The sequence below is a fragment of the Ranitomeya imitator genome, chromosome 2, assembly GCF_032444005.1.
Source record: "Ranitomeya imitator isolate aRanImi1 chromosome 2, aRanImi1.pri, whole genome shotgun sequence".
Taxonomy (NCBI): domain Eukaryota; kingdom Metazoa; phylum Chordata; class Amphibia; order Anura; family Dendrobatidae; genus Ranitomeya; species Ranitomeya imitator.
In genome coordinates, this window is record NC_091283.1 from 34,739,694 (window position 1) to 34,763,384 (window position 23,691).

The following is a 23,691-nucleotide window of genomic DNA, read 5'->3' on the forward strand; positions in this document are numbered from 1 at the left end:
TTCAGCGTGGCTTTTTTAGTTAATTCCCGCATCATGTGCACAGTGGTTCCTGTTTTCCATAGGGTACAGTGTACTGTACCCTGCATGGAAAACAGCTGCGGACCCGCAGCGGCAAAATCGCGGCGGTTCCACAGTAAAAAACGCACTGTATGAACATGGCCTAAAGCTCTTTACGCCAGACTCCAATAGAACTCCTAAGTTTCCATGTTCCTCTTAGTAACTGTTATTTATTACCATATGTTTACCCTTTTTCCATTCTCATGGCCCTGCAGCTGATCCAATTAACCTGTGTGTATGCCAGCTATACCTGCTAATGGCCATGATCTCATCTTGTGTCTCCAAACTGTCTATGACTTTCAAGAGTACATCTTAGAATTAGTTGCTTTCTAACTTTGCACAAGATGGCTGCTAGAGCCAGCATAGCTGTTCAGTATGTTATGATTGACCATTCTCTTACAGTATTCCAGTTCCTGTCTCTCCTCCTCCTCCTCCTCATCCTCAGTGGAACTAGCCTCCCCATAACTCGCCTTGGTGAAGCGACAGCACACTCTGTTCAAGCTCATCTGTTTAGGTGATAAAGCTCACATCATAGGCGAGCTGTTGAAAGGGCTAAAAGAACAGACCGATCAGTGGCTCTCCCCACTGAACCTCCAACTAGGTCTGGTTGTGTGCGACAAAGGGCGTAACTTGGTGGCAGCTTTAAAGCTCGGTAACCGGGTACACGTTCTATGCATGACCCAAGTGCTGAACTTGATTGTACAGCAGTTTTTAAAAACATACTCTGACTTTCCGGACCTACTTGCCAAGGTACACTGTGCCAGCGCACATTTCCAAAAGTCATTTCACAGGTCTAGCTTTAATTTGCCTCATTACAAACTGATTTGTACTGCAGTACTTTGGTCTGCCCTCAACAGAGCAGATAAGTAAACCTGTGCAGAGGAGCGTGATGCCGGGGAGCCATGAAGCAAGCAGGAGGGTGGCGATCATAAGAAGATGGGAGGTGCTGGACCCAGACCTGTGATACCCATTGGACCAATCCACATCGCAGATGAGTTATTTTTCTTATCTTTCAGGTTGGATCGGGGCTTATCTGCGGCATTATATAATGCTGTAGATAAGCCCTGAAAGGGAGTGGCCGTATCTTATATCAGCCAATCTTCGTGACAGGTTACCTTTAACAGAAATAAACACTTGAAATAGATCACTCTGTTTGTAATGATTCGATATAATATGAGAGTTTCACTTTTAGTGTCGAAGAACTGAAATAAATTAACTTTTTGATGATATTCTAATTTTTTGAGAAGCAACTGTTTATGACTATGTGATGTAGGTTGTTATCAAGCATGATCTCAACATTCACGCCCCATGGACAGTGCATGGGTCACTTTCTGTTGAGGAACAGCTGCTCTGTTGACGTAAAACAGCAGAATCTCCGTCAGGAGCTGTTCACGATGACTGCTCTGAACAGACAGAGATCACAACAAGCAAGTAATTAGCAACTACCTCCCTGTCAGTTCTTAGCCCACTAGGAAAAATGTAAAACAGTACTGAAGAGCCCCTTTAACATTATCCAATTATGATGGCTGTGGTTCTTACCATTTGTGTTGGTTTCCTAACAAAGTTTTGGTCAACCTTCATCTGTTTCATAAAAGTCATAGTATGTGTCCTTTATGGGGATCTTAGTGTTGAGCTCCAGCATAGTAGATATTGGTGGCCGGTAGACCTACGTCAACTTTTTGGCAGATTTCCTTAGATTTTATTTGTCATATTGCAAGTGTCTTTTTATCACTGATTTCTAATCAAGAGATAAATGTCACTATAGGAGGAAAGGGAGCCCTGATATATTCTACATTCCGATGGTATGAATCCGATGAGTCAGACATGGAGAAGGCGAGTAAAATACTTTGTTGGGAGCTCATAATTGCTTTAATATTTTACTTAAGTGAATTGAAGATCAATTTATCAAATGTGATAGGGGTTGTCCAAGTGTGAGATTTTTGTGATGTGACACATAGGACATTGTTTATGAAGTCTATCATCCCATCACAAAGACTATATAAAGACGGTATTTCCTATTTCCAAGAGTTTGGGATATTCTCCATCTGCATCGTCAAGACACAGGACTAAGTGATTGGCACCATGGGGAGCGGACCGAGGCCCAACGGGCTTTTACTCTTGTTCCTCTTATTGCTCAAAGGTAAGTAACCTACCAGTTTGATTTGCTTGAGACAGATTCTAATTAATTTGAAATTATTTTAATTAGTCAAATAGCTTAAAAAATAGTTTAGACACTACAGTAACTTTGGTATTATCAACTAAATTTAAGATATTGGCATTACACGTAATTAGGATCCAATTGAAGTTCTTGATTGGGCTTAGAGATAGCTAAGATTTAACAGTGATTTAACAAACCTAGAAAAAAAATAATACGAAGATCATTTTTTTAAATTTATGATTTTTCTTTATTTTTTTTTCTCAAATTTCGAAGTTTACAATAAATAAAAAAGAACAATAAAATACATTTTCTAAGGTGATATAAAATAAATAATACAATATCAAACAATACATCATTTAATATAGTAAAAAAAATAATAAAATAAAATATGGTCAATTTTTCAAAAATGTAGTTATTTATTTATAACTTAAGAATTATCACCGCCCATAAGCTGGAAATCCCTAGGAATCAATTTGATTTAATAATTTAGCAAAATGAAGGCAACATTTGCCAGGTGGGTAGTCCTCCGTTATGAATTTTCAGGGGACAAAGCATTTTAGAATGGGGCGAGATTTATTATTTACCCTATATTTTTTTGTGTCTCAACCTAAGCATTTACTGTGAGGTTTGCTTAGATGTTCTTCCAAATAAAATGGCCCGGCGATGATGTTATTACGAAGAAAACAAACATTATTTTAGGTCATTGAATTAATGAAGAAAACTGATCATCTCTGAACGAATATTAGGATTTATAAAGCAAAAGATAACATTATGGGGGAAAAATAAAACAAGAGCACAAAAATATTAGTCCCATGGAAAAGCAATAACAAAAAAACTAACAAACAAAACAAAAGAGGGAAAGATATATCGTACATCCCACAATTATGTTTTTTAGCTTTTAAAGTAATATTTTAGGGGGAAAATATACTTTTTGCTGTGAGCATGTATTCTCACCTCTTTAACCCATTACTTGACAAATTAAATTTTTTACAAGTACGGATTTTTCGGAAAAGGGCGTCCTGATATTCAATTAAAAATGACAATGACACGATTTCCTATTTTGGAAAACATTCATTTTACAAACACAACATAAAAAAATGGACCTAATTAAAAAAATGATAAAATCTTAGTTGCTAGAAGCTAAAGATTAGGCGTCCCCCCAAAAAAGGACATTGGTAGATAAAGTGTCGCCAAATTTAATAAGGCAAACTGCATCCATAATTAAATAGATCTCATAGAGCTGATGTACTCGCTTTGGAAAGCTATGTTAGAATACCTAGAAAATCCTAAAATAAAATGTTTACGTTTTGCGAGTTGAAATGGGTCTCTTAAAATGGTCATTGCAATATAGGAGAGAGGGACTTTCAAAAAGGATTGTACAGGAGGAGACAAGTCTAAGAGATCAGTGATGAGCGAGTGTACTCGCACGCTCGGGTGGTCTCCGAGTATTTATGACTGCTCGGAGATTTAGCTTTCCTTGCCACAGCTGGATGATTTGCGCCCACTAGACAGCTTGATTACATGTGGGGATTCCTTTTCAACCAGGCAACCCCCACCTGTACTCAGCCTGGCTAGCAGCCGTAAATCATCCAGCTGAGGCAAGGAAAACTAAATCTTCGAGCACTAAAAAATACTCGGAGACCACCCGAGCGTGCTCAGGAAAACCCGAGCAACGAGTACACTCGCTCATCACCATAAGAGATCCTTCGAATAATGTGTGCAGTTTGTATGGTGATTTCTGGGGACCGATCTGTATGAATCGGTAACATTGAGATATCTTATCACTGTGAACACGATTGGGGGAGGAACCTATTCACTATTATCCTCATAATGACGAATCGTGTATCGAGCAGGATTAGTATTCTATTCTAGCAATTAGTGGCCATCAAATCAATTGAACTTAGAGAATAAATAATGTTTCCTGCCTACGAAAGTGAACACCAAACTCCCAGGGTGCACCAGATAGTAGGAGACCAGAAACCAAATCTGCCCCTCAAGACCAAAAACCCCCTTCTAAAACGTACAATCCGACTGAGTGTCCTACCTGACAGACGCTGCTGCTCGTATTATTACAGATGTTGGCTCTGAACACTCCGACACAATCTGTAACATATAATTAAGTGTCTTAATGAGGCACCATCAATCATCTATGGCTGCCAAGTTCTCCAATTAATGAATGCCTCTTCCATGGAAACACCTTGTAATCACTCAAACAAGAAGAAAGTGAGGCTGCCGCCAGACTGCTTCCTACGTGAAGCAAAACTGCAATAAGTTCCCGACCTTCCCTATATGGGGTATATCATATTTATGTCTTCTCATGTGCCCCTTTGGCACCAGTGCAACCACTGCCCCCATGGAGCTGCACGATTCATCGGATGATTGGTTCTAAAATATGTCCTTGTTCATCCACATCAATGGATATGTCTACTCCTGTCTTTCTTTTGGATTGTAAAGTTTGGTAAAAAATAACAAAAGGAGAATCTGAAGAACATCAGTCTCGATACGGAGTGAGCTCCACCCTATAGCTAGTTGGGCTTAAAGGGAAGGTGCCGCAATTTTTTTTTTATTAAAAATTCTTTTTTATATAAACAATTATCTTTAATACAAAATAAAATTTTTTACCTTTAATATCTTTTTTATTATTAATTATTTTTTCAGCCACTTGGCGCCGCCATTTTGGTTTGCAGGAGTGTAAGTGTAGCTGCACGACACTTACACTCTGCAAATACGGCTGCCCTGGGCATTGGAGACTGCGGTCGGCATCCGACCCTATACTTTACATTGAGCTGCTCCCTGCTGTGATCTGGCCATGCCCCCTGGGCCGTCCACATCACAGCAGAGGGAGGAGATTGGCGCCATCTTTCTGGAGTATCTGTGAGCCCCACTTGAGAGCTGTGCTGTTGGAGGGGCAGCTCCATCTGTTTCCCCCTTCACATTGTCAGCAGCACCCATTCCCTGCCCTATTCTGTGCTGCGGTGAGCTGGCTGTAATCTCTAGAATCGCCAGAGAGGGTGAAGGAGTGCTGTGGTCTGATGTCCTCTTATCAGGAGCTGCAGAGAGGTTACAGGGGGGGCAAGAATCTCTGTGCTGCTCTGTGCTGCTCCAACCCTGCCTTTCACTGCAGCTCCTCATCAGGACATCAGACCGTGTATCTAATTCTATACTGTGTGATACTGACTGCTGACCCATGTATCTGATCCTATACTATGTGATACTGTCTGCTGACCCGTGTATCTAATCCTATACTGTGTGATACTGTGTGCTGACCCGTGTATCTAATCCTATACTGTGTGATACTGCCTGCTGACCCATGTATCTAATCCTATAATGTGTGATATTGACTGCTGACCCGTGTATCTAATCCTATACTGTGTGATACTTTCTGCTGACCCGTGTATCTAATCCTATACTGTGTGATACAGTCTGCTGACACGTGTATCTAATCCTCTCCTGTGTGATACTGACTGTTGACTCGTCTATCTAATCCTCTCCTGTGTGATACTGACTGCTGACCCATATATCTAATCTTCACCTGTGTGATACTGTCAGCTGACCCATGTATCTAATCCTCTCCTGTGTGGTACTGACTGCTGAGCCATGTATCTAATCCTATCCTGTGTGATACTGACTGCTGACCCATATATCTAATCTTCTCCTGTGTGATACTGTCTGCTGACCCATGTATCTAATCCTATCCTGTGTGATACTGCTGAGCCGTGTATCTAATCCTCTCCTGTGTGATAGTGATCGCTGACCCGTCTATCTAATCCTCTCCTGTGTGATACTGACTGCTGACCCGTGTATCTAATCCTATCCTGTGTAATACTGTCTCTTGAGCTGTGTATCTAATCCTCTCCTATATGATACTGACTCCTGAGCTGAGCAGCTGCACACGGGTCTGGGGTAATAGAGGGGGCAGCATGACCTCCAGTTAGGTGCAGTCAGGGGAAGGCTTGTGAGTAGTGTTGAGCATTCCGATACCGCAAGTATCGGGTATCGGCCGATACTTGCGGTATCGGAATTCCGATACCGAGATCCGATATTTTTGTGATATCGGGTATCGGTATCGAATCAATAGGAATGTGTAAAATAAAGAATTAAAATAAAAAATATTGATATGCTCACCTCTCCGGCGGCCCCTGGACTTCACACTGCTAATCGGGAGGCTTCTTTGTTTAAAAAGCGCGCCTTTCGGACCTGTGAATGACGTCCCGGCTTCTGATTGGTCGCGTGCCGCCCATGTGACCGGCACGCGACCAATCAGAGGCCGCGACGTCATTCGCAGGTCCTCAATTCCTAGAATTAGCAGTTTTGTGAATGAGAATGACGTCGCGGCTTCTGATTGGCCGCGTGCCGGTCACATGGGCGGCACGCGACCAATCAGAAGCCGGGACGTCATTCACAGGTCCGAAAGGCGCGCTTTTTAAACAAAGAAGCCTCCCGGTTAGCAGCGTGAAGTCCAGGGGCCGCCGGAGAGGTGAGCATATCAATATTTTTTATTTTAATTCTTTATTTTACACATCCCTATGGATCCCAGGGCCTGAAGGAGAGTTTCCTCTCCTTCAGACCCTGGGAACCATGAGAATACCTTCCGATACTTGATGTCCCATTGACTTGTATTGGTATCGGATATCGGTATCGGCGATATCCGATATTTTTCGGGTATCGGCCGATACTATCCGATACCGATACTTTCAAGTATCGGACGGTATCGCTCAACACTACTGGTGAGGCAGCTGAAGAGAGGGGTCTCATTTTCTATCATTACTATTTGGCTACATTTCCCCCCAGCCTGTATCACAGCGTCACCCCAGACTGCGCCAGTCTCCTCGCTTTCACACAGGACAGGATCTGAGGAGGGGAATGGGGTCTGCATGCAAAGTCTGGATCACAACAGGCCATCAATCCGCAGAAATGTTTCCTGTTTTTTTGTGGAGCAGACGGTCCATCCATGTGTATAAAAGACAGCGCTCTATGTACAATCCCTGGCTGCTCCGCGCACTGAACATGGTGCCTCCATACACAAGCACACTGCTCTCCTGAAATACTCTGTGCTGCTGTGACCCTGCTCCCTCCACCATATATCTCCCAGAATCCTTGCTGCCTGCCATCCTCGGTGACTGTCTACTTGTCAGTATAACTTTGCAATCACCAACAAAATGGCTGCTCACTGGCTTCCTGAATATCATCCTCTCTTATTCCTTACGAAACACCCAAGAGGAGAGGAGACATCACACACACACACACACGCACGCACACACACACACACGTCAGCAGACTCCGCCCATATTTACTGCAGTGCTGTAATGTGAGCTAGTTGTACACTAGGTTTGCCTCCAATTTCAGTAGCTGCTCCCCCTAGTGGAAAAGCCAAACTTTTTCAAATTATTTTTCATATTTTACTAAATTATAAACAAATGACAATATTTTTTAAGAAAATGTAAACATTAATTATTCAAAATCCACCTCCTACCTGTAGTACCTGCAGTTTTATCACAATACAGTTGTGTCCTTTCTTACCTTTCCAGTGTAGTCAACATATCCCGAGACGAGCAGGGTTAGATAACGAGCTTTGAAAAAAAAAAAGTCATGAATTTTATTTACAATGGATAAGGAATATGGTGGTTCAAAGACTGCACGGCCCGAGGTTCAAAGAAACGATCACACACGAAGGGGAAGCCTGAATGTGGTCTATTGTCAACGCGTTTCAAGGTTTCCAAACCACTTCGTCAGAAAAAAGCCAGAATGATAGAGTCTTTTGATAGAATTTACTCCATCAGGAAATGTTTCGGATATACTTATCTATTAATCTGTGATTCACAAATTTGCAGAAGTTCGGTCAGGAACATTTGATTCACGTGAAATTTATTTGATGCAAATCGTAATGTCTTAGGCTGTGTGCACACGCTGCTGATTTTTTGCGTTTTTTTCGCGATAAAAACGCTATAAAACTGCAAAAAAAAGAGCATACAATATGCATCCCATTATTTAGAATGAATTCCGCAATTTTTGTGCACATGATTGCGGTAAAAAACGCAGCATGTTCATTAAGGCTATGTGCACACGTAGTCTGGGTCCACTGCGGATTTTGCTGCAGCGGATTCCAGCAGATTTGATAAATCCACAGTGAAAAACCGCTGCGGATTTATCGCGGATTAACCGCGGTTTTCCTGCGGTTTCCACTGCGGATTTAGAACTGCAGTTTTCCATAAGGGCAGTTGTAAATCCGCTGCGGAAAACGCACAAAAGAAGTGACCTGCTGCGGAATGTAAACCGCTGCGTTTCCGCGCGGTTTTTTCCGCAGCATGTGCACAGCGTTTTTTTTTTTTCCCATACGTTTACATTGAACTGTAAACTCATGGGAAACTGCAGCAAAATCCACATCGTGTGCACATAGCCTAATTTTGTGGGGGTTTTTTTGCGAATTTCCCACTATAAAATGCATTGGGAAATGTCCGGAAAAAATGCACCAAAACCGCGGTAATAACGCGTAAAAAACGCATGCAGATTTCTTGCAGAAAATTTCAGGTTTTTCTAAGGAATTTTCTGCAAGAAATCCTGAACGTGTGCACATAGCCTTATTGTTTTTTAAGGTCTTTTTACACCCAAGACCATAATAAATAGAAAAAAAGTGAAAAATATATAAACTTTCACCTGTCCCCAGCTCTTTTTCTTATTGGGCAGCCTCCTTCTTGGTCATTCAAGTCCAGCCTTAGCTCACTGGCTAACAGTGCTCTTCATGCCATGTCTTCATATCTGTGGCGTGAAGAAGACAAGAAGCCAGAGATTGGAGAGTGGACCACAACAAGAACATGATGAGGGCTGGGCAGATTTAAGTACAATTTATTATATTTATTTTTTTTAATAGACCTCAAAATTAGTCAAATCCTAAAAAATGGGATTTTACAAAACCTGAATCTTTTGCGAGGTTTTAGGAGAAAACGGTTCACGTCCCAGCAATTCATTCATCACATGTAACCACGTAAAGGTTGTGATGTGAATTGCAGCTTATCAAGGGTTGGACTGGGATATGACAAAAATCCCTCCCTCGCTCTTGGCTCTCAGTTCATCGTTCATGAATTTTTGACCAATTATCAGGCAGGGGCATCCTATTTTACCACTTACTCAATCTGTCCCTTAGTTGCCATCTTAGAATCTACAGTAACGCATTCCATTCTTACGATTCCAGGGCAGATTTCATTTCTTTCCCAAGTTTCTAAAAGGAATTCCATTGGGTCCCAACTCACCGCAAGATTAATGCATATTCTAAAGATCGTGAGACTGCAAGGCCGAATAAAAATGTGATAATGTGTGATCCAAGTGGGCAGCCATTGTTTATTTACAGCATCATATAAGAGAGTACAGGCATCATACAGAAGGGACTCCGGTCTATTAGAGAAAAGAGAGATGTTGCACTGCTGCGTATTACATATTGTAGGCCTTTATATACTTTAGCATCAGAGAATAAAATAAAATGCTGAATGTGATGCTTACATGCACTGCCACACTGAATAATCTAGTGGATCACAAATGATTTTCTGTGGTGCAGTGATCTGAATATGATACATAATGCATCATGAGGAAATGTTTTACAAACTTAATTCTACTGTTTTCTTTTAAATGATTAATGCAGCTCTAACCAGTTGTGAAGCACAGTCAACTAATACAGCACAAACAACTGCATCTCCCACAACAACTGTACCACCTATTACAACTGAACCTCCTACTTCAACTGCACCTCCTACTACAACTGCATCGCCTACTACTAGTGCACTTCGCACAACAACTGCACCACCTACTACAACTGAACCTTCGACTACAACTACACCTCCCACTACTACTGCACCTCCAACTACAACTGCACCTCCCACTACTACTGCACCACCTACAACAACTGAACCTCCAACTACAACTGCACCTCCCACTACTACTGCACCTCTAACTACAACTGCACCTCCTACTACTACTGCACCACCTACAACTGCATCTCCAACAACAACTACACCACCTACTACAACTGCACCTCCTACTACAACTGCACCTCCTACTACAACTGCATCGCCTACTACTAGTGCACCTCCCACAACAACTGTATCACCTATTACAACTGAACCTCCAACTACAACTGCACCTCCCATTACTACTGCACCTCCAACTACAACTGCACCTCCCACTACTACTGCACCACCTACAACAACTGAACCTCCAACTACAACTGCACCTCCCACTACTACTGCACCTCTAACTACAACTGCACCTCCCACTACTACTGCACCACCTACAACTGCATCTCCAACTACAACTGCACAACCTACTACAACTGCACCTCCTACTACAACTGCATCGCCTACTACAACTGCATCGTCTACTACTAGTGCACCTCCCACAACAACTGTACCACCTATTACAACTGAACCTCCAACTACAACCGCACCTCCCACTACTACTGCACCTCCCACTACTACTGCACCTCCAACTACAACTGCACCTCCCACTACTACTGCCCCACCTACAACAACTGTACCTCCAACTACAACTGCACCTCCCACTACTACTGCACCTCCAACTACAACTGCACCTCCCACTACTACTGCACCACCTACAACTGCATCTCCAACTACAACTGCACCACCTACTACAACTGCACCTCCTACTACAACTGCACCTCCTACTACAACTGCATCGCCTACTACTAGTGCACCTCCCACAACAACTGTACCACCTATTACAACTGAACCTCCAACTACAACCGCACCTCCCACTACTACTGCACCTCCCACTACTACTGCACCTCCAACTACAACTGCACCTCCCACTACTACTGCACTACCTACAACAACTGAACCTCCAACTACAACTGCACCTCCCACTACTACTGCACCTCCAACTACAACTGCACCTCCCACTACTACTGCACCACCTACAACTGCATCTCCAACTACAACTGCACCACCTACTACAACTGCACCTCCTACTACAACTGCACCTCCTACTACAACTGCATCGCCTACTACTAGTGCACCTCCCACAACAACTGTACCACCTATTACAACTGAACCTCCAACTACAACCGCACCTCCCACTACTACTGCACCTCCCACTACTACTGCACCTCCAACTACAACTGCACCTCCCACTACTACTGCCCCACCTACAACAACTGTACCTCCAACTACAACTGCACCTCCCACTACTACTGCACCTCCAACTACAACTGCACCTCCCACTACTACTGCACCACCTACAACTGCATCTCCAACTACAACTGCACCACCTACGACAACTGCACCTCCTACTACAACTGCACCTCCTACTACAACTGCATCGCCTACTACTAGTGCACCTCCCACAACAACTGTACCACCTATTACAACTGAACCTCCAACTACAACCGCACCTCCCACTACTACTGCACCTCCCACTACTACTGCACCTCCAACTACAACTGCACCTCCCACTACTACTGCACTACCTACAACAACTGAACCTCCAACTACAACTGCACCTCCCACTACTACTGCACCTCCAACTACAACTGCACCTCCCACTACTACTGCACCACCTACAACTGCATCTCCAACTACAACTGCACCACCTACTACAACTGCACCTCCTACTACAACTGCACCTCCTACTACAACTGCATCGCCTACTACTAGTGCACCTCCCACAACAACTGTACCACCTATTACAACTGAACCTCCAACTACAACCGCACCTCCCACTACTACTGCACCTCCCACTACTACTGTACCTCCAACTACAACTGCACCTCCCACTACTACTGCCCCACCTACAACAACTGTACCTCCAACTACAACTGCATCTCCCACTTCTACTGTACCTCCAAGTACAACTGCACCTCCTACTACAACTGCACCTCCTACTACAACTGTATCGCCTACTACTAGTGCACCTCCCACAACAACTGTACCACCTATTACAACTGAAACTCCAACTACAACTGCACCTCCCACTACTACTGCATCTCCCACTACTACTGCACCTCCAACTACAACTGCACCTCCAACTACAACTGCACCTACCACTACTACTGCACCACCTACAACAACTGCACCTCCAACTACAACTGCATCTCCAACTACAACTGCACCTCCTACTACAACTGCATTGCCTACTACTAGTGCACCTCCCACAACAACTGTACCACCTATTACAACTGAACCTCCAACTACAACTGCACCTCCCACTTCTACTGCACCTCCCACTACTACTGCACCTTCAACTACAACTGCACCTCCCACTACTACTGCCACACGTACAACAACTGTACCTCCAACTACAACAGCATCTCCCACTACTACTGCACCACCTACAACTGCATCTCCAACTACAACTGAACCACCTACCACAACTGCACCTCCAACTACAACTGCACCTCCTACTACAACTGCATCACCTACAACAACTGTACCTCCAACTACAACTGCACCTCCCACTACTACTGCACCTCCAACTACAACTGCACCTCCCACTACTACTGCACCACCTACAACAACTGAACCTCCAACTGCAACTGCACCTCCCACTACTACTGCACCTCCCACTACTACTGCACCTCCAACTACAACTGCACCTCCCACTACTACTGCACCACCTACAACAACTGAACCTCCAACTACAACTGCACCACCTACTACAACTGCACCTCGTACTACAACTGCACCTCCTACTACAACTGCATCGCCTACTACTAGTGCACCTCCAACAACAACTGTATCACCTATTACAACTGAACCGCCAACTACAACTGCCCCTCCCACTACTACTGCACCTCCAACTACAACTGCACCTCCCACTACTATTGCACCACCTACAACAACTGAACCTCCAACTACAACTGCACCTCCCACTACTACTGCACCTCCAACTATAACTGCACCTCCCAGTACTACTGCACCACCTACAACTGCATCTCCAACTACAACTGCACCACCTACTACAACTGCACCTCGTACTACAACTGCACCTCCAACTACAACTGCATCTCCCACTACTACTGAACCTCCAACTACAACTGCACCTCCAACTACAACTGCACCTACCACTACTACTGCACCACCTACAACAACTGCACCTCCAACTACAACTGCATCTCCCACTACTACTGCACCATTTACAACTGCATCTCCAACTACAACTGCACCACCTACTACAACTGCACCTCCAACTTCAACTGCACCTCCTACTACAACTGCATCGCCTACTACTAGTGCACCTCCCACAACAACTGTACCACCTATCACAACTGAACCTCCAACTACAACTGCACCTCCCACTACTACTGCACCTCCCACTACTACTGCACCTCCAACTACAACTGCACCTCCCACTACTACTGCCCCACCTACAACAACTGTACCTCCATCTACAACAGCATCTCCCACGACTACTGCACCACCTACAACTGCACCTCCCACTACAACTGCACCACCTACTACAACTGGACCTCCAACTACAACTGCACCTACCACTACTACTGCACCACCTACAACAACTGCACCTCCAACTACAACTGCATCTCCCACTACTACTGCACCATTTACAACTGCATCTCCAACTACAACTGCACCACCTACTACAACTGCACCTCCAACTTCAACTGCACCTCCTACTACAACTGCATCGCCTACTACTAGTGCACCTCCCACAACAACTGTACCACCTATCACAACTGAACCTCCAACTACAACTGCACCTCCCACTACTACTGCACCTCCCACTACTACTGCACCTCCAACTACAACTGCACCTCCCACTACTACTGCCCCACCTACAACAACTGTACCTCCATCTACAACAGCATCTCCCACGACTACTGCACCACCTACAACTGCACCTCCCACTACAACTGCACCACCTACTACAACTGGACCTCCAACTACAACTGCACCTCCTACTACAACTGGACCTCCAACTACAACTGCACCTCCCACTACAACTGGACCTCCAACTACAACTGCACCTCCTACTACAACTGCACCTCCCACTACAACTGCATCTTTCAGTACTACTGCCCCACCTACAACAACTGCACCTCCAACTACAACTGCACCTCCCACTACTACTGCACCACCTACAATTGCACCTCCAACCACTACTTCACCTCCAACTACTACTGAACCTTCCACTACAACTGCATCTCCCACTACTACTGCACCTCCTACTACAAGTGCCACTCCAACTACGACTTCACCTTCAACTTTGACTTCACCTCCTACTACTGATGCACCTACGGCTTCACCTTCAAGTCCAATGTCTCCTGCTTCAACAAACACTGCAACTGCGAGTACCACCTCATCAATTACTACTCCAACTACAACTGCAACTTCAGCGACAAGTAAGTGCCATTTTATTCATTCTATTTAATCAAGGTTTTTATGATGACAAAAATTATAAATAAACATTTCCATCTCTGTCATTTATGATTGAAACTGGAGCGTTCATCTGTGTGAGGCCACATTGTTTTGGGCATTTTTAAGATGAATTGAAGTATAAAATAAGGATAGCACAGTAAGTTCCACTTTTTCCCTAAATCCATAGCTTGGCTGTTCATAGTTTTCACTCAAAGTAAAGTAAGTATCAGAAAGTTTCAGTACTGTTCATCATTATACATCAATTAAGCTGTATTCTCAGAAAACAGGTTGAAAATATTTTCAAAGAAAGGAGTTTCTTCCACTGAGTAATACGGCTGGCTCACATTAATTGTATTACACCACCATCTAGTGTGCAGTAATAAATCTTTTTTATAGAGGCATAAAGTAAAAGATTAAAAGTGTTCTCCACTACTAGAAGAACCCTTTCTTGAACGAAATGTTTGGACCCCCAATAAAATAATAAAGCCTATACTCACCTCCCGTCCCAGTACCGTTCCCACGGTGTTGGCGCATGCTCTCCAGTGTGCTCTCCTTGTGCGGTGTTGTGAAATGTGACATTTGTGCCCAATCAGCGCTGGCGTCACTGTCTCCACCTTCAGACAAATTGAAATGAAGAGGAAGACAGAGAGCACCTGTAGCCCGGACTTCCTCTTCATGTTGAGTTTGTCAGAAGGTGGAGACCGTGATGCCAGCGCTAATTGGGCGATGTCACAACAACCGCAACAGAGACCCAAGAAAGCGAGTGCCAACACCGCGAGAATGGTGCCAACACGGGAGGTGAGTATAGGTTTTATTATTTTATCAGGGCCAATGAAGGAGTTGTCTTCATAGTGGACAACCTCTTTAATGGTTTTGTCTGGTGAAAACAAATTATAACTTTTTTATGTGATAGGTGACAATTTATGGATAAATTGGATGTCCGACTACTGGGAACTGTAGAAAACAGCAGAACGGGGCTCTGTTAGATGGAGTGCCCAGCTAATGTAGAGAGCCAGGGTTTAATATACAACTTTGCTCTCCATTCTTACGGCAATCAGTTGGGGGTCAAGTTGGCCAGTCAGTCGGATATCTCCTGATCTCTAGCTTCTCACCTACCCTGAGGATTGAGGATTCTTTTCATTGGACAAACCTTTGAAGACTACATTTTCGAGAGCAGACAGATGAGGTTTGAAGTTCTCCAAAAGTTTTATCTGACATTGAAAAGGAAATCTTGAAATAAGAAAAAGCAAATACAATAAACAAAATGATGAATTATGGAAAAATATCTATTGATCATCCTACCTTCTATTCTTAAAATTAATTAAAGTTGGCCATTACGAAGGTTGTCTCGAGAGGACAGCCGCTATCGGTGCACCATATCAGAGGCCGTCACAGATGGGCCACCAGGAAAAAAACAAACTTTGACCCATTACAGATAAGAAGATCCAATCCCCTTTATGAGTGTGAGCAGAAAGTCGCACTGTAGAAACTGTTTCTAGTATTAAGAACTTTATTCATTCATTGACCTGACAACACTTGACAAAGCTTGACCATTTTCGAACCAAAGAGATTAAAAAAGAATACTTCTGGAAGCCAAACCTAAAATCTCATTTTGTAGCTCCGGTTACATATTAAGTTCTCTTACCTTTTGCAGCAGCTGCTTGGCATTGATAGCTCATGCTTAGCTTTTAGATGAATATTATAATACAGTTTTAGTATTTTTTTTAACATCTACTTTACAATTCCAGTGTTGATGTCACTTTTCTCTTTTTTGAGTCTCTGACTTACATTTCACAGACATGTGCTCCATTTTCTACAATTTTGACCACCTTTTATGACAACTTTTCTGTTTGTTTCATAGGTACCGCTTCAGGAGGCCTTTCCTACTGGGTAGTGATTCTCATATCGTTAGGCGTAGCGGCTGGCTTAATTTTAGGGATAATTGCTATATTTGCAGTAAGTATCATTTTATTTAACAATGACGTGAAAAAAAGGATTTGATTTATTACCATGAAGTAGAATCAATTCCAAGCCTGTCCCGCTATAAACATATCCGTAATGGTATTTGGTGGACTTTTACACAAGAAAAACTTTGTCCAAAAAAAAAGTACCGTATGTGTCTTAGGGCTCTCTCACACTGGTGAATAATGCAGAGAAGAGCAATGCGAGAAAATCAATGAGACTGAGCAGATCTGTAAATCTTTTCTCATGTCGATTAAGCGTGAGAAAAAAAAAACCGCAGCATTCTGCAATTCGCAGCGTATCTGGCAAGTTGAGCACCCATTCAAGTTAATGGGTGTATGTAAATCATCGGACTGAACTCAGATGTCATCTGAGTGCGGTCTGATATACACTGAGACAGGCAATGGAGAAGATGGAGAGATTAATCTCTCCTTCTTCTCACTTGTGATCCAATTCACGCATGCGGCAGGATGGGAATAACAGTAAAATTACACTCAGATTAACACGCGCAGCAGAGTTTAAGTCAATTATCAATAGCGTATTGCAGCTGATGTTCTCTAATGGGACCCAGTGTAAGTTGGAGTGTCCAGCAACACCAGACATACTTCCTTAAAGATTAGGCAGAACAGTCATAAAGAGCTCAGCCCCATCATTGAGTGAGTTGACAAGCTATATATATATATGTGCTATAGTTACATTTCCCTTCATTTTTCTTCCTGGCATTGATCTACACCAGTGTTCCCCAAGTTCAGTCCTCAAGAGCCACCAACAGGTCATGTTTTCAGTATTTCCTTAGTATTGCCCAGGTGAGAATTCCATCATCTAGACAGGCAATAATTCCATCACCTGGGCCATACTAATGAAATCCGGAAAACACGACCTGTTGGTGGCTCTTGAGGACCGAACTTGGGGAACACTGATCTACATGATCAGGGCAGGAGACAAAGCTGAATTGTTGTACGCATTGCTTTTAGCTTTATCTGAGACTGAACATCCAGACAGGACATAATATAACTGGATCTTCGGGAGGTCAATAAACTGCCAGTCTGCCAAATATTGACCTCATGCTTTTCTTTAGACCAGTGTTCCCCAACTCCGGTCCTCAAGAGCCACCAACAGGTCACGTTTTCAGGATTTCCTTAGTATTGCACAGGTGATAATTCCATCACTTGGGCAATACAAAGGAAATCCTGAAAACATGACCTGTTGGTGGGCCTTGAGGACTGGAATTGGGGAACACTGCTTTAGACCACCAGGAAACAAAACATTGATCCATTACGGAATAAAAATGATAAAATTCATATTGCGGTATATTGAGTTGACTTTGATTTTAAAAAGTCACATTCTGCCAAATCCATTGTTTTGTGATTTCAGTAAAATGTTGGCCGGCAAGACACAATTTTACCAATTTGTAGAAGGTTGGAAAGGGGTGAAAAAATAAGATAAATAATACTCATGGCTCACCTGTCCCACAGATCTCAATCCAGTCCTTGGCCCATTGCCCTTAGTCCACTTCTTTATTTCTCCATGGCATGCAATGTCCTCTACCACCATCTTTGCTCTACACTGGGGCTTCCGGCTCTGAGTCAGTTTTTTATATAATTGCTCCCGATATCAGAGCACAATGAGGAACAATCGAATTGGCAGGTTTGCTCATCACTAGCTTTTATTGAATTCCCAAGACATCAGCATTTTAATTCATGTGCCTCTTAAGCTTGATTGACAGCCCACTGTCTTATTTCCTTGGCTGGCGCTAGACATCTCAGGATAAAAAGGTTGGAGTTGAGTGGGAAAATGACCTCAGATGGCAGAGGCTCAGAAAGTGCTGTCATGTTGATTTATCGGGAATGCAGCAACAGATAAAAGATATAAAGGTGTCAATGAGTTTCTCTTTTCAAGACTTGCATGTTCATATATGGGGTTTAGTGAGGTAGATCTTACTAAAAAATTACCTTTAAAGAGGACCTGTCATGGGATCAAAAGCAGGCAGTTATTGTTCTCATACAGTATACTTATGAGTATTCTGTTTTTTTTTCCGGTATGGTCTCATAGTTTTGGCATTTTTGTCGAGTGCTGATTTTTATAGACATTTCCAAGGTAGTTGTGTCTCACGGTACTCCTTGGGGTGTGCATTTAGGATGTGCTGCATAATTGCCACGTAAGCCATGCCCTTTTCTTAAAGACCATAAAAGTTTGCATATTCGGCCCACCAAATTAAAAGAACCAAATATGTGGAACTATATGGAGGATGTAAGAAAAAATAATAAAGAACTGGCTAAAAATAGAAGACCCAAGAAAGGGAAGTAGCATGGCATATGGAGAAGGCCGAGTTCATGGGACAGGACAACTCCTTTAAAAGTCAAAAGTAAACTGATAGTAGATAAAAACCTATTACTTAGACATTGACTGGTCTTGACGGACTTTGTGCGTTTTAGAAAAGTAAAAAAAGTATCTAAACTTTACCTGTAATAGTAGAGGAGTGTCAAATAAATTTGGTAAGATATATTACTATTAGTCTGAGGCGTCTTGTGAAGAATATTGATGATCTGACTTTTGACTTTTGTCCTTACAGGTCCTGTCTTCAGTATACTCTTCGGGTTTTCTGGCTGTAGGTTCAGGCGTAGCTCCTGCTGTCTCCAGCGCTCTGCCAGTTACCACAAGTGTTGTGCCTGTTCCCACCACCTACACGACATACTACCCTCACAATACCTTTTATACCAATAACCCTCAACCCTCACACTTTCATCCAGAACCTCATCATCACCATCCTCCAAGACATCCTCCGCGGCATTCACCACCACGACCACCGCGACATGAGCATCATGGAAGAGAACATCATTCACCACCACGACCACCGCGACACGAGCACCATACACTACCTCATTATTCAAGTCATGGCATCGTTAATCCCTACAATGCACCAACCAATCCAACTTTTGAAGGAGGACGAGGACCCAGAGTGTAAACACAACATCATCGTCACGAATACTAATTTATATATGGTGTTTGTATTTATTTTAAGTAACATCTACAGTAGTACTAACGTCCAGTATGGAAATTAACCAATGGATCATTGAGTGATTGTTGCCAAGGTCTATCTCTGTGATTAATAATGGACAATACTCAACCAAGAGATTGTGTTCCTTAATGATTTGGAGAGTCAGTTTCCAGCATGCCGCGAATGCCATATACTATTAGAGGTAGTGGAAGATGAGCTATTCAAGGAAGGCACCATAAATGTTCCACATATGGCACCGATATGACCAAGGCTGTTGGTATCCTTACATGATGAAGGACTAAAAATCAAATTTTTGGCAAACTTAGCTCATCTTTCTACTAAGGATCAATGTTTAGGACAACTGATGATTAAAATGGATCTATGTTGAAGCCCCGTCTGAAATTGAGCAAACACACTATGAAAATTCAACATTTGCCGAATGTCAAAATTGAAAACGCTCCAGGTTTACACTTTTTCAAAAATGTCAACATTCTCTGGTGGAGACTTATCCATCTTAGTTGAGAAGACCGTAAGCAGCCAGAACTTCTTCACACTCAAAGCCAGTATGTTTGTAGCCCAGCGGTAGCCTCAGCTGTGAACAAGGCACATCATGCATCCCTACTTGAGGAGGCACCACCGATGGCGTGACACTCAAGGGTTGTGACCACCAGAAATCACAGTCATAGTAGTATCACTCCTTTAGTGATTGTGTAGCACTGGATTTATATTACTTACTGCATGTTACTGTTATTTGATCAGTATATGTTGCTATTATTTGAGCACCATGTTGCACCTCAAGCTTCGGAGGACAAACTTCAAGCGTTCGTATCTCAGCATAGAAGTTAAACATTAAGCAACAGTTTTCTTATTTGTCATGCACTTTCTAGGGCTTTGGATATGAATTTCCAATGAACAGATATTCTTATCTTGTGCATTTAATTTATTCCATAATTTTTCTAGCTGGGGATACCCCTTGCGGTAGTTTACAATAGATAGTTAGCTACCGTTTTGTTTGTCCTGATAATTATTTTATTTTCTGCTGTATGATATACTGTAAGAGCCAGCAGGGCTGGCTGATATACGATTATAATTTATTTATTCAAGCTCCCAAAAATACTTCTTTTAATGTTTACTTGATAAGAAATCTATCAGAATGTATTTTTATACTGTGACAGAATTATGTGGATGTTAGTTCTACGTTTATTTCCACTTATTGAATGTATTATATTGTATATTGAACACGAAATTAAGTACAAATAAAGTTCAATTTATTTTTGAATGTGATGTTCATTTTATGGTCTGCTAGAATAAGGGCTCAATCACATGCCTGAGTTTTGAGTGCTGTCTGTGTTTTTTGCTGATAGCACTCATACATACAGTATAACATGTGTTAGGTATCGAGTTCCCGCCTCTGCACAGGGTGAATCTCGAACCATCTCCTTTACGGTCTCCCATTCTTCTCCAGCCGCAGTGGAGTCTGCTCATCGGAGACATCAGTCCCAGTGTCTAGCTCAGGCTGATACTGGACGACTGGTTACTACTGCCCTTCCAGGCTCTGTCCTTATGGCCAGCAATGTTCAGCAGCGAGCAGGTCTTTCTGGGACTAAGTCCTGCTTTTCCCCTTCTGAGCATGCCCAAAGGAAGACCTCTCAGTAGAGGTCTGGGGTCACATGCTCAGGTACTACAGTAGCTCCTATTGGTCCTCTAGAAAGGTCCTGAAGTTGCTTCGTTACTGTAGCAGTTCTCATTGGTCCTCTAGGAAGGTCCTGAACTTGATGCAGCTATAAAAGGTTTGCATGGCCACACGGCCATGCCCCTGTATACATTTGAAAACGTGTGTGTGTTGATGAGTGCAAGTCGTTCTTTAATCATCCCCTTCCTTGTGTATGACTGCTCGCGTAAGGTGGATGTCTGCTATCAAGTGCCCGGCTGAGCTATCAGCAATTAACACATGAAACAGCGTCTTATTGCTGTGACTGCCAGTGCGGCGCCATGCGCTATTAGATCGCTTACCTATCCCAAGTCTGGGTGGTTAGTGGCATCCGCCAATGCGGCACAGCACGCACTCTTGTGCATTTAAGTTATATTTTCTGTTGCACCAAGAAAGTAACATGTAGGTAAGGATTTTTCGTGTCGACGGTCTGCCAAAAAAAGACACATACATCGCACAATGGATGCAACGTGCGGCAAAACGTCGCAAACCATTGCAAATACAAGTGTATGGGAAAAAAAAAATCCTGCAAGCACATATGCAGGATCCGTTTTATCCCAAAACGACAGATTGCGAGGGAGCGTTACGGAAGTGGGAAGTAGCCTATCCGCAGCAACAGAAACACTGCATATCCACAGCATAGTCCGCATAGTGTGCACATCTAATGACATTATATTACCTGCTCACTGTGGTGGTCAGCAACAAAAGATGGTTTTGTTGTGGCGAAAGACGCCAATGGGGCTGAACGTGCGGCATGTTGAATGCAACAAAAAGGCAAAATGGAGAAGAGGGGTTGGAACAGGAAATGACCTATTGAGAGTCTCTTTTTTTCTTTTTTTTTTAACCAACTTTATTTGCTCTTAAAAACGCTTAAAAAACGCTGAAAAAACACTAGAAAAAAACGCACCAAAAACGCATCAAAAACGCACCAAAAACGCATGCGGATTTCCGGAAGAAAATATCAGGTTTTCGTCAGGAAAATTGCATGAAAAATCTGCACACATTCCTGAACGTGTGCACATAGCCTCACTCTTGACACCCCAGTTGCGGTGTCGAGCGCATGTGGTCTGAACGTACTCTAATCCTGTGTCTTGGGATAGAGACCTGAGACTCCTTGCTTGCGCTCTTGGTGCGGTACCGCGGCCCTGTGATGCAACAGATTTTGCTTCCTTCACCCAGGGTGAAGTTAACTCGTGTGTGTATCCACATTGTACCGCCATATAGTCCGTCATTACTCAGCAGCAGGTTCCATCTCTGCACGGTAGACCCCGGGCTGCGAGCGCACCTTATACCATCTCTCTTATAATTTGTTGCGTTCCGCTAGCCCTAAGAACATGTTTGTGATACTTTCCGGATGGGAAAAAAAAGTGTTGCATAAAATTAATGATGAAACTAAGTACATGTGAATGAGTCCTGAAGGCTAGAGTAATATATACTCTCCGCAACATTTGAAATAACAACACCAAGAAGTTAAAGTTGAATTATGGAAATCACAGACTGGAGACGTTAGTGATATCCAAAATGATTAAAAAAATAGAAACAACATTCTCGATTTACTCAGGATGGAGAAAGAGCTCCAAGCACTTGCAGCCTTTGCTCATATCAGTGAGGTTATTAATGGTCGTCTGAGGAAGGTTCTTCTGTATGTTTGGGCTCGCGATGAGACACTTAGGGCTCGCGATGAGACACTTGGTGACTTTGTTGGGTTACGTAGGCTCACGATGAGACACTTGGTGACTTTGTTGGGTTACGTAGGCTCGCGATGAGACACTGGGTGACTTTGTTGGGTTACGTAGGCTCGCGATGAGACACTGGGTGACTTTGTTGGGTTACGTAGGCTCGCGATGAGACACTGGGTGACTTTGTTGGGTTACGTAGGCTCGCGATGAGACACTTGGTGACTTTGTTGGGTTACGTAGGCTCGCGATGAGACACTTGGTGACTTTGTTGGGTTACGTAGGCTCGCGATGAGACACTGGGTGACTTTGTTGGGTTACGTAGGCTCGCGATGAGACACTTGGTGACTTTGTTGGGTTACATAGGCTCGCGATGAGACACTTGGTGACTTTGTTGGGTTACGTAGGCTCGCGATGAGACACTGGGTGACTTTGTTGGGTTACGTAGGCTCGCGATGAGACACTGGGTGACTTTGTTGGGTTACGTAGGAAAATCAAGCTATAAGTACACGACTCTTCAGAAAATTGTTAAAGATCCCCAATAAACTATATGGCCACTAGACTAGTGCCCTGGGAATAGTGCCTGACATAAACACATATGATGACGAATCAGGCCTGCTAATCAAAAGAAGAATGGCAGATGCTGACAAGTAGGAGTCAGTTCACAGGGCCCCCGTCCAGCAGCCACAAATTACTGACATTACCACTGGATTGGGTCCTTGCAGATCAATTACTACCATCTCTGTCTTTTC

The 23,691-nt window shown here is 43.2% G+C and overlaps 1 protein-coding gene across 1 annotated transcript; it reads left to right on the plus strand.

Annotated features, from left to right (window-relative positions):
• The first annotated feature begins 2,092 nt into the window (after positions 1-2,092).
• Positions 2,093-20,831, plus strand: LOC138661613 (mucin-2-like). Its single transcript, XM_069746437.1, has 4 exons — positions 2,093-2,197; positions 9,849-14,576; positions 16,454-16,548; positions 19,127-20,831. The coding sequence occupies exons 1-4, from the start codon at positions 2,140-2,142 to the stop codon at positions 19,517-19,519; spliced, it is 5,274 nt and encodes a 1,757-aa protein (XP_069602538.1). The 5' UTR covers positions 2,093-2,139; the 3' UTR covers positions 19,520-20,831.
• Positions 20,832-23,691: the final 2,860 nt, after the last annotated feature.

Excerpts from the sequence above, each read along its gene's own strand:
- LOC138661613 (XM_069746437.1), top strand. The coding sequence starts at position 2,140 with ATGGGGAGCGGACCGAGGCCCAACGGGCTTTTACTCTTGTTCCTCTTA. Across the intron at positions 2,198-9,848 it reads GTTCCTCTTATTGCTCAAAG|CTCTAACCAGTTGTGAAGCA; the intron begins GTAAGTAACCTA and ends TGATTAATGCAG. Across the intron at positions 14,577-16,453 it reads AACTGCAACTTCAGCGACAA|GTACCGCTTCAGGAGGCCTT; the intron begins GTAAGTGCCATT and ends TTTGTTTCATAG.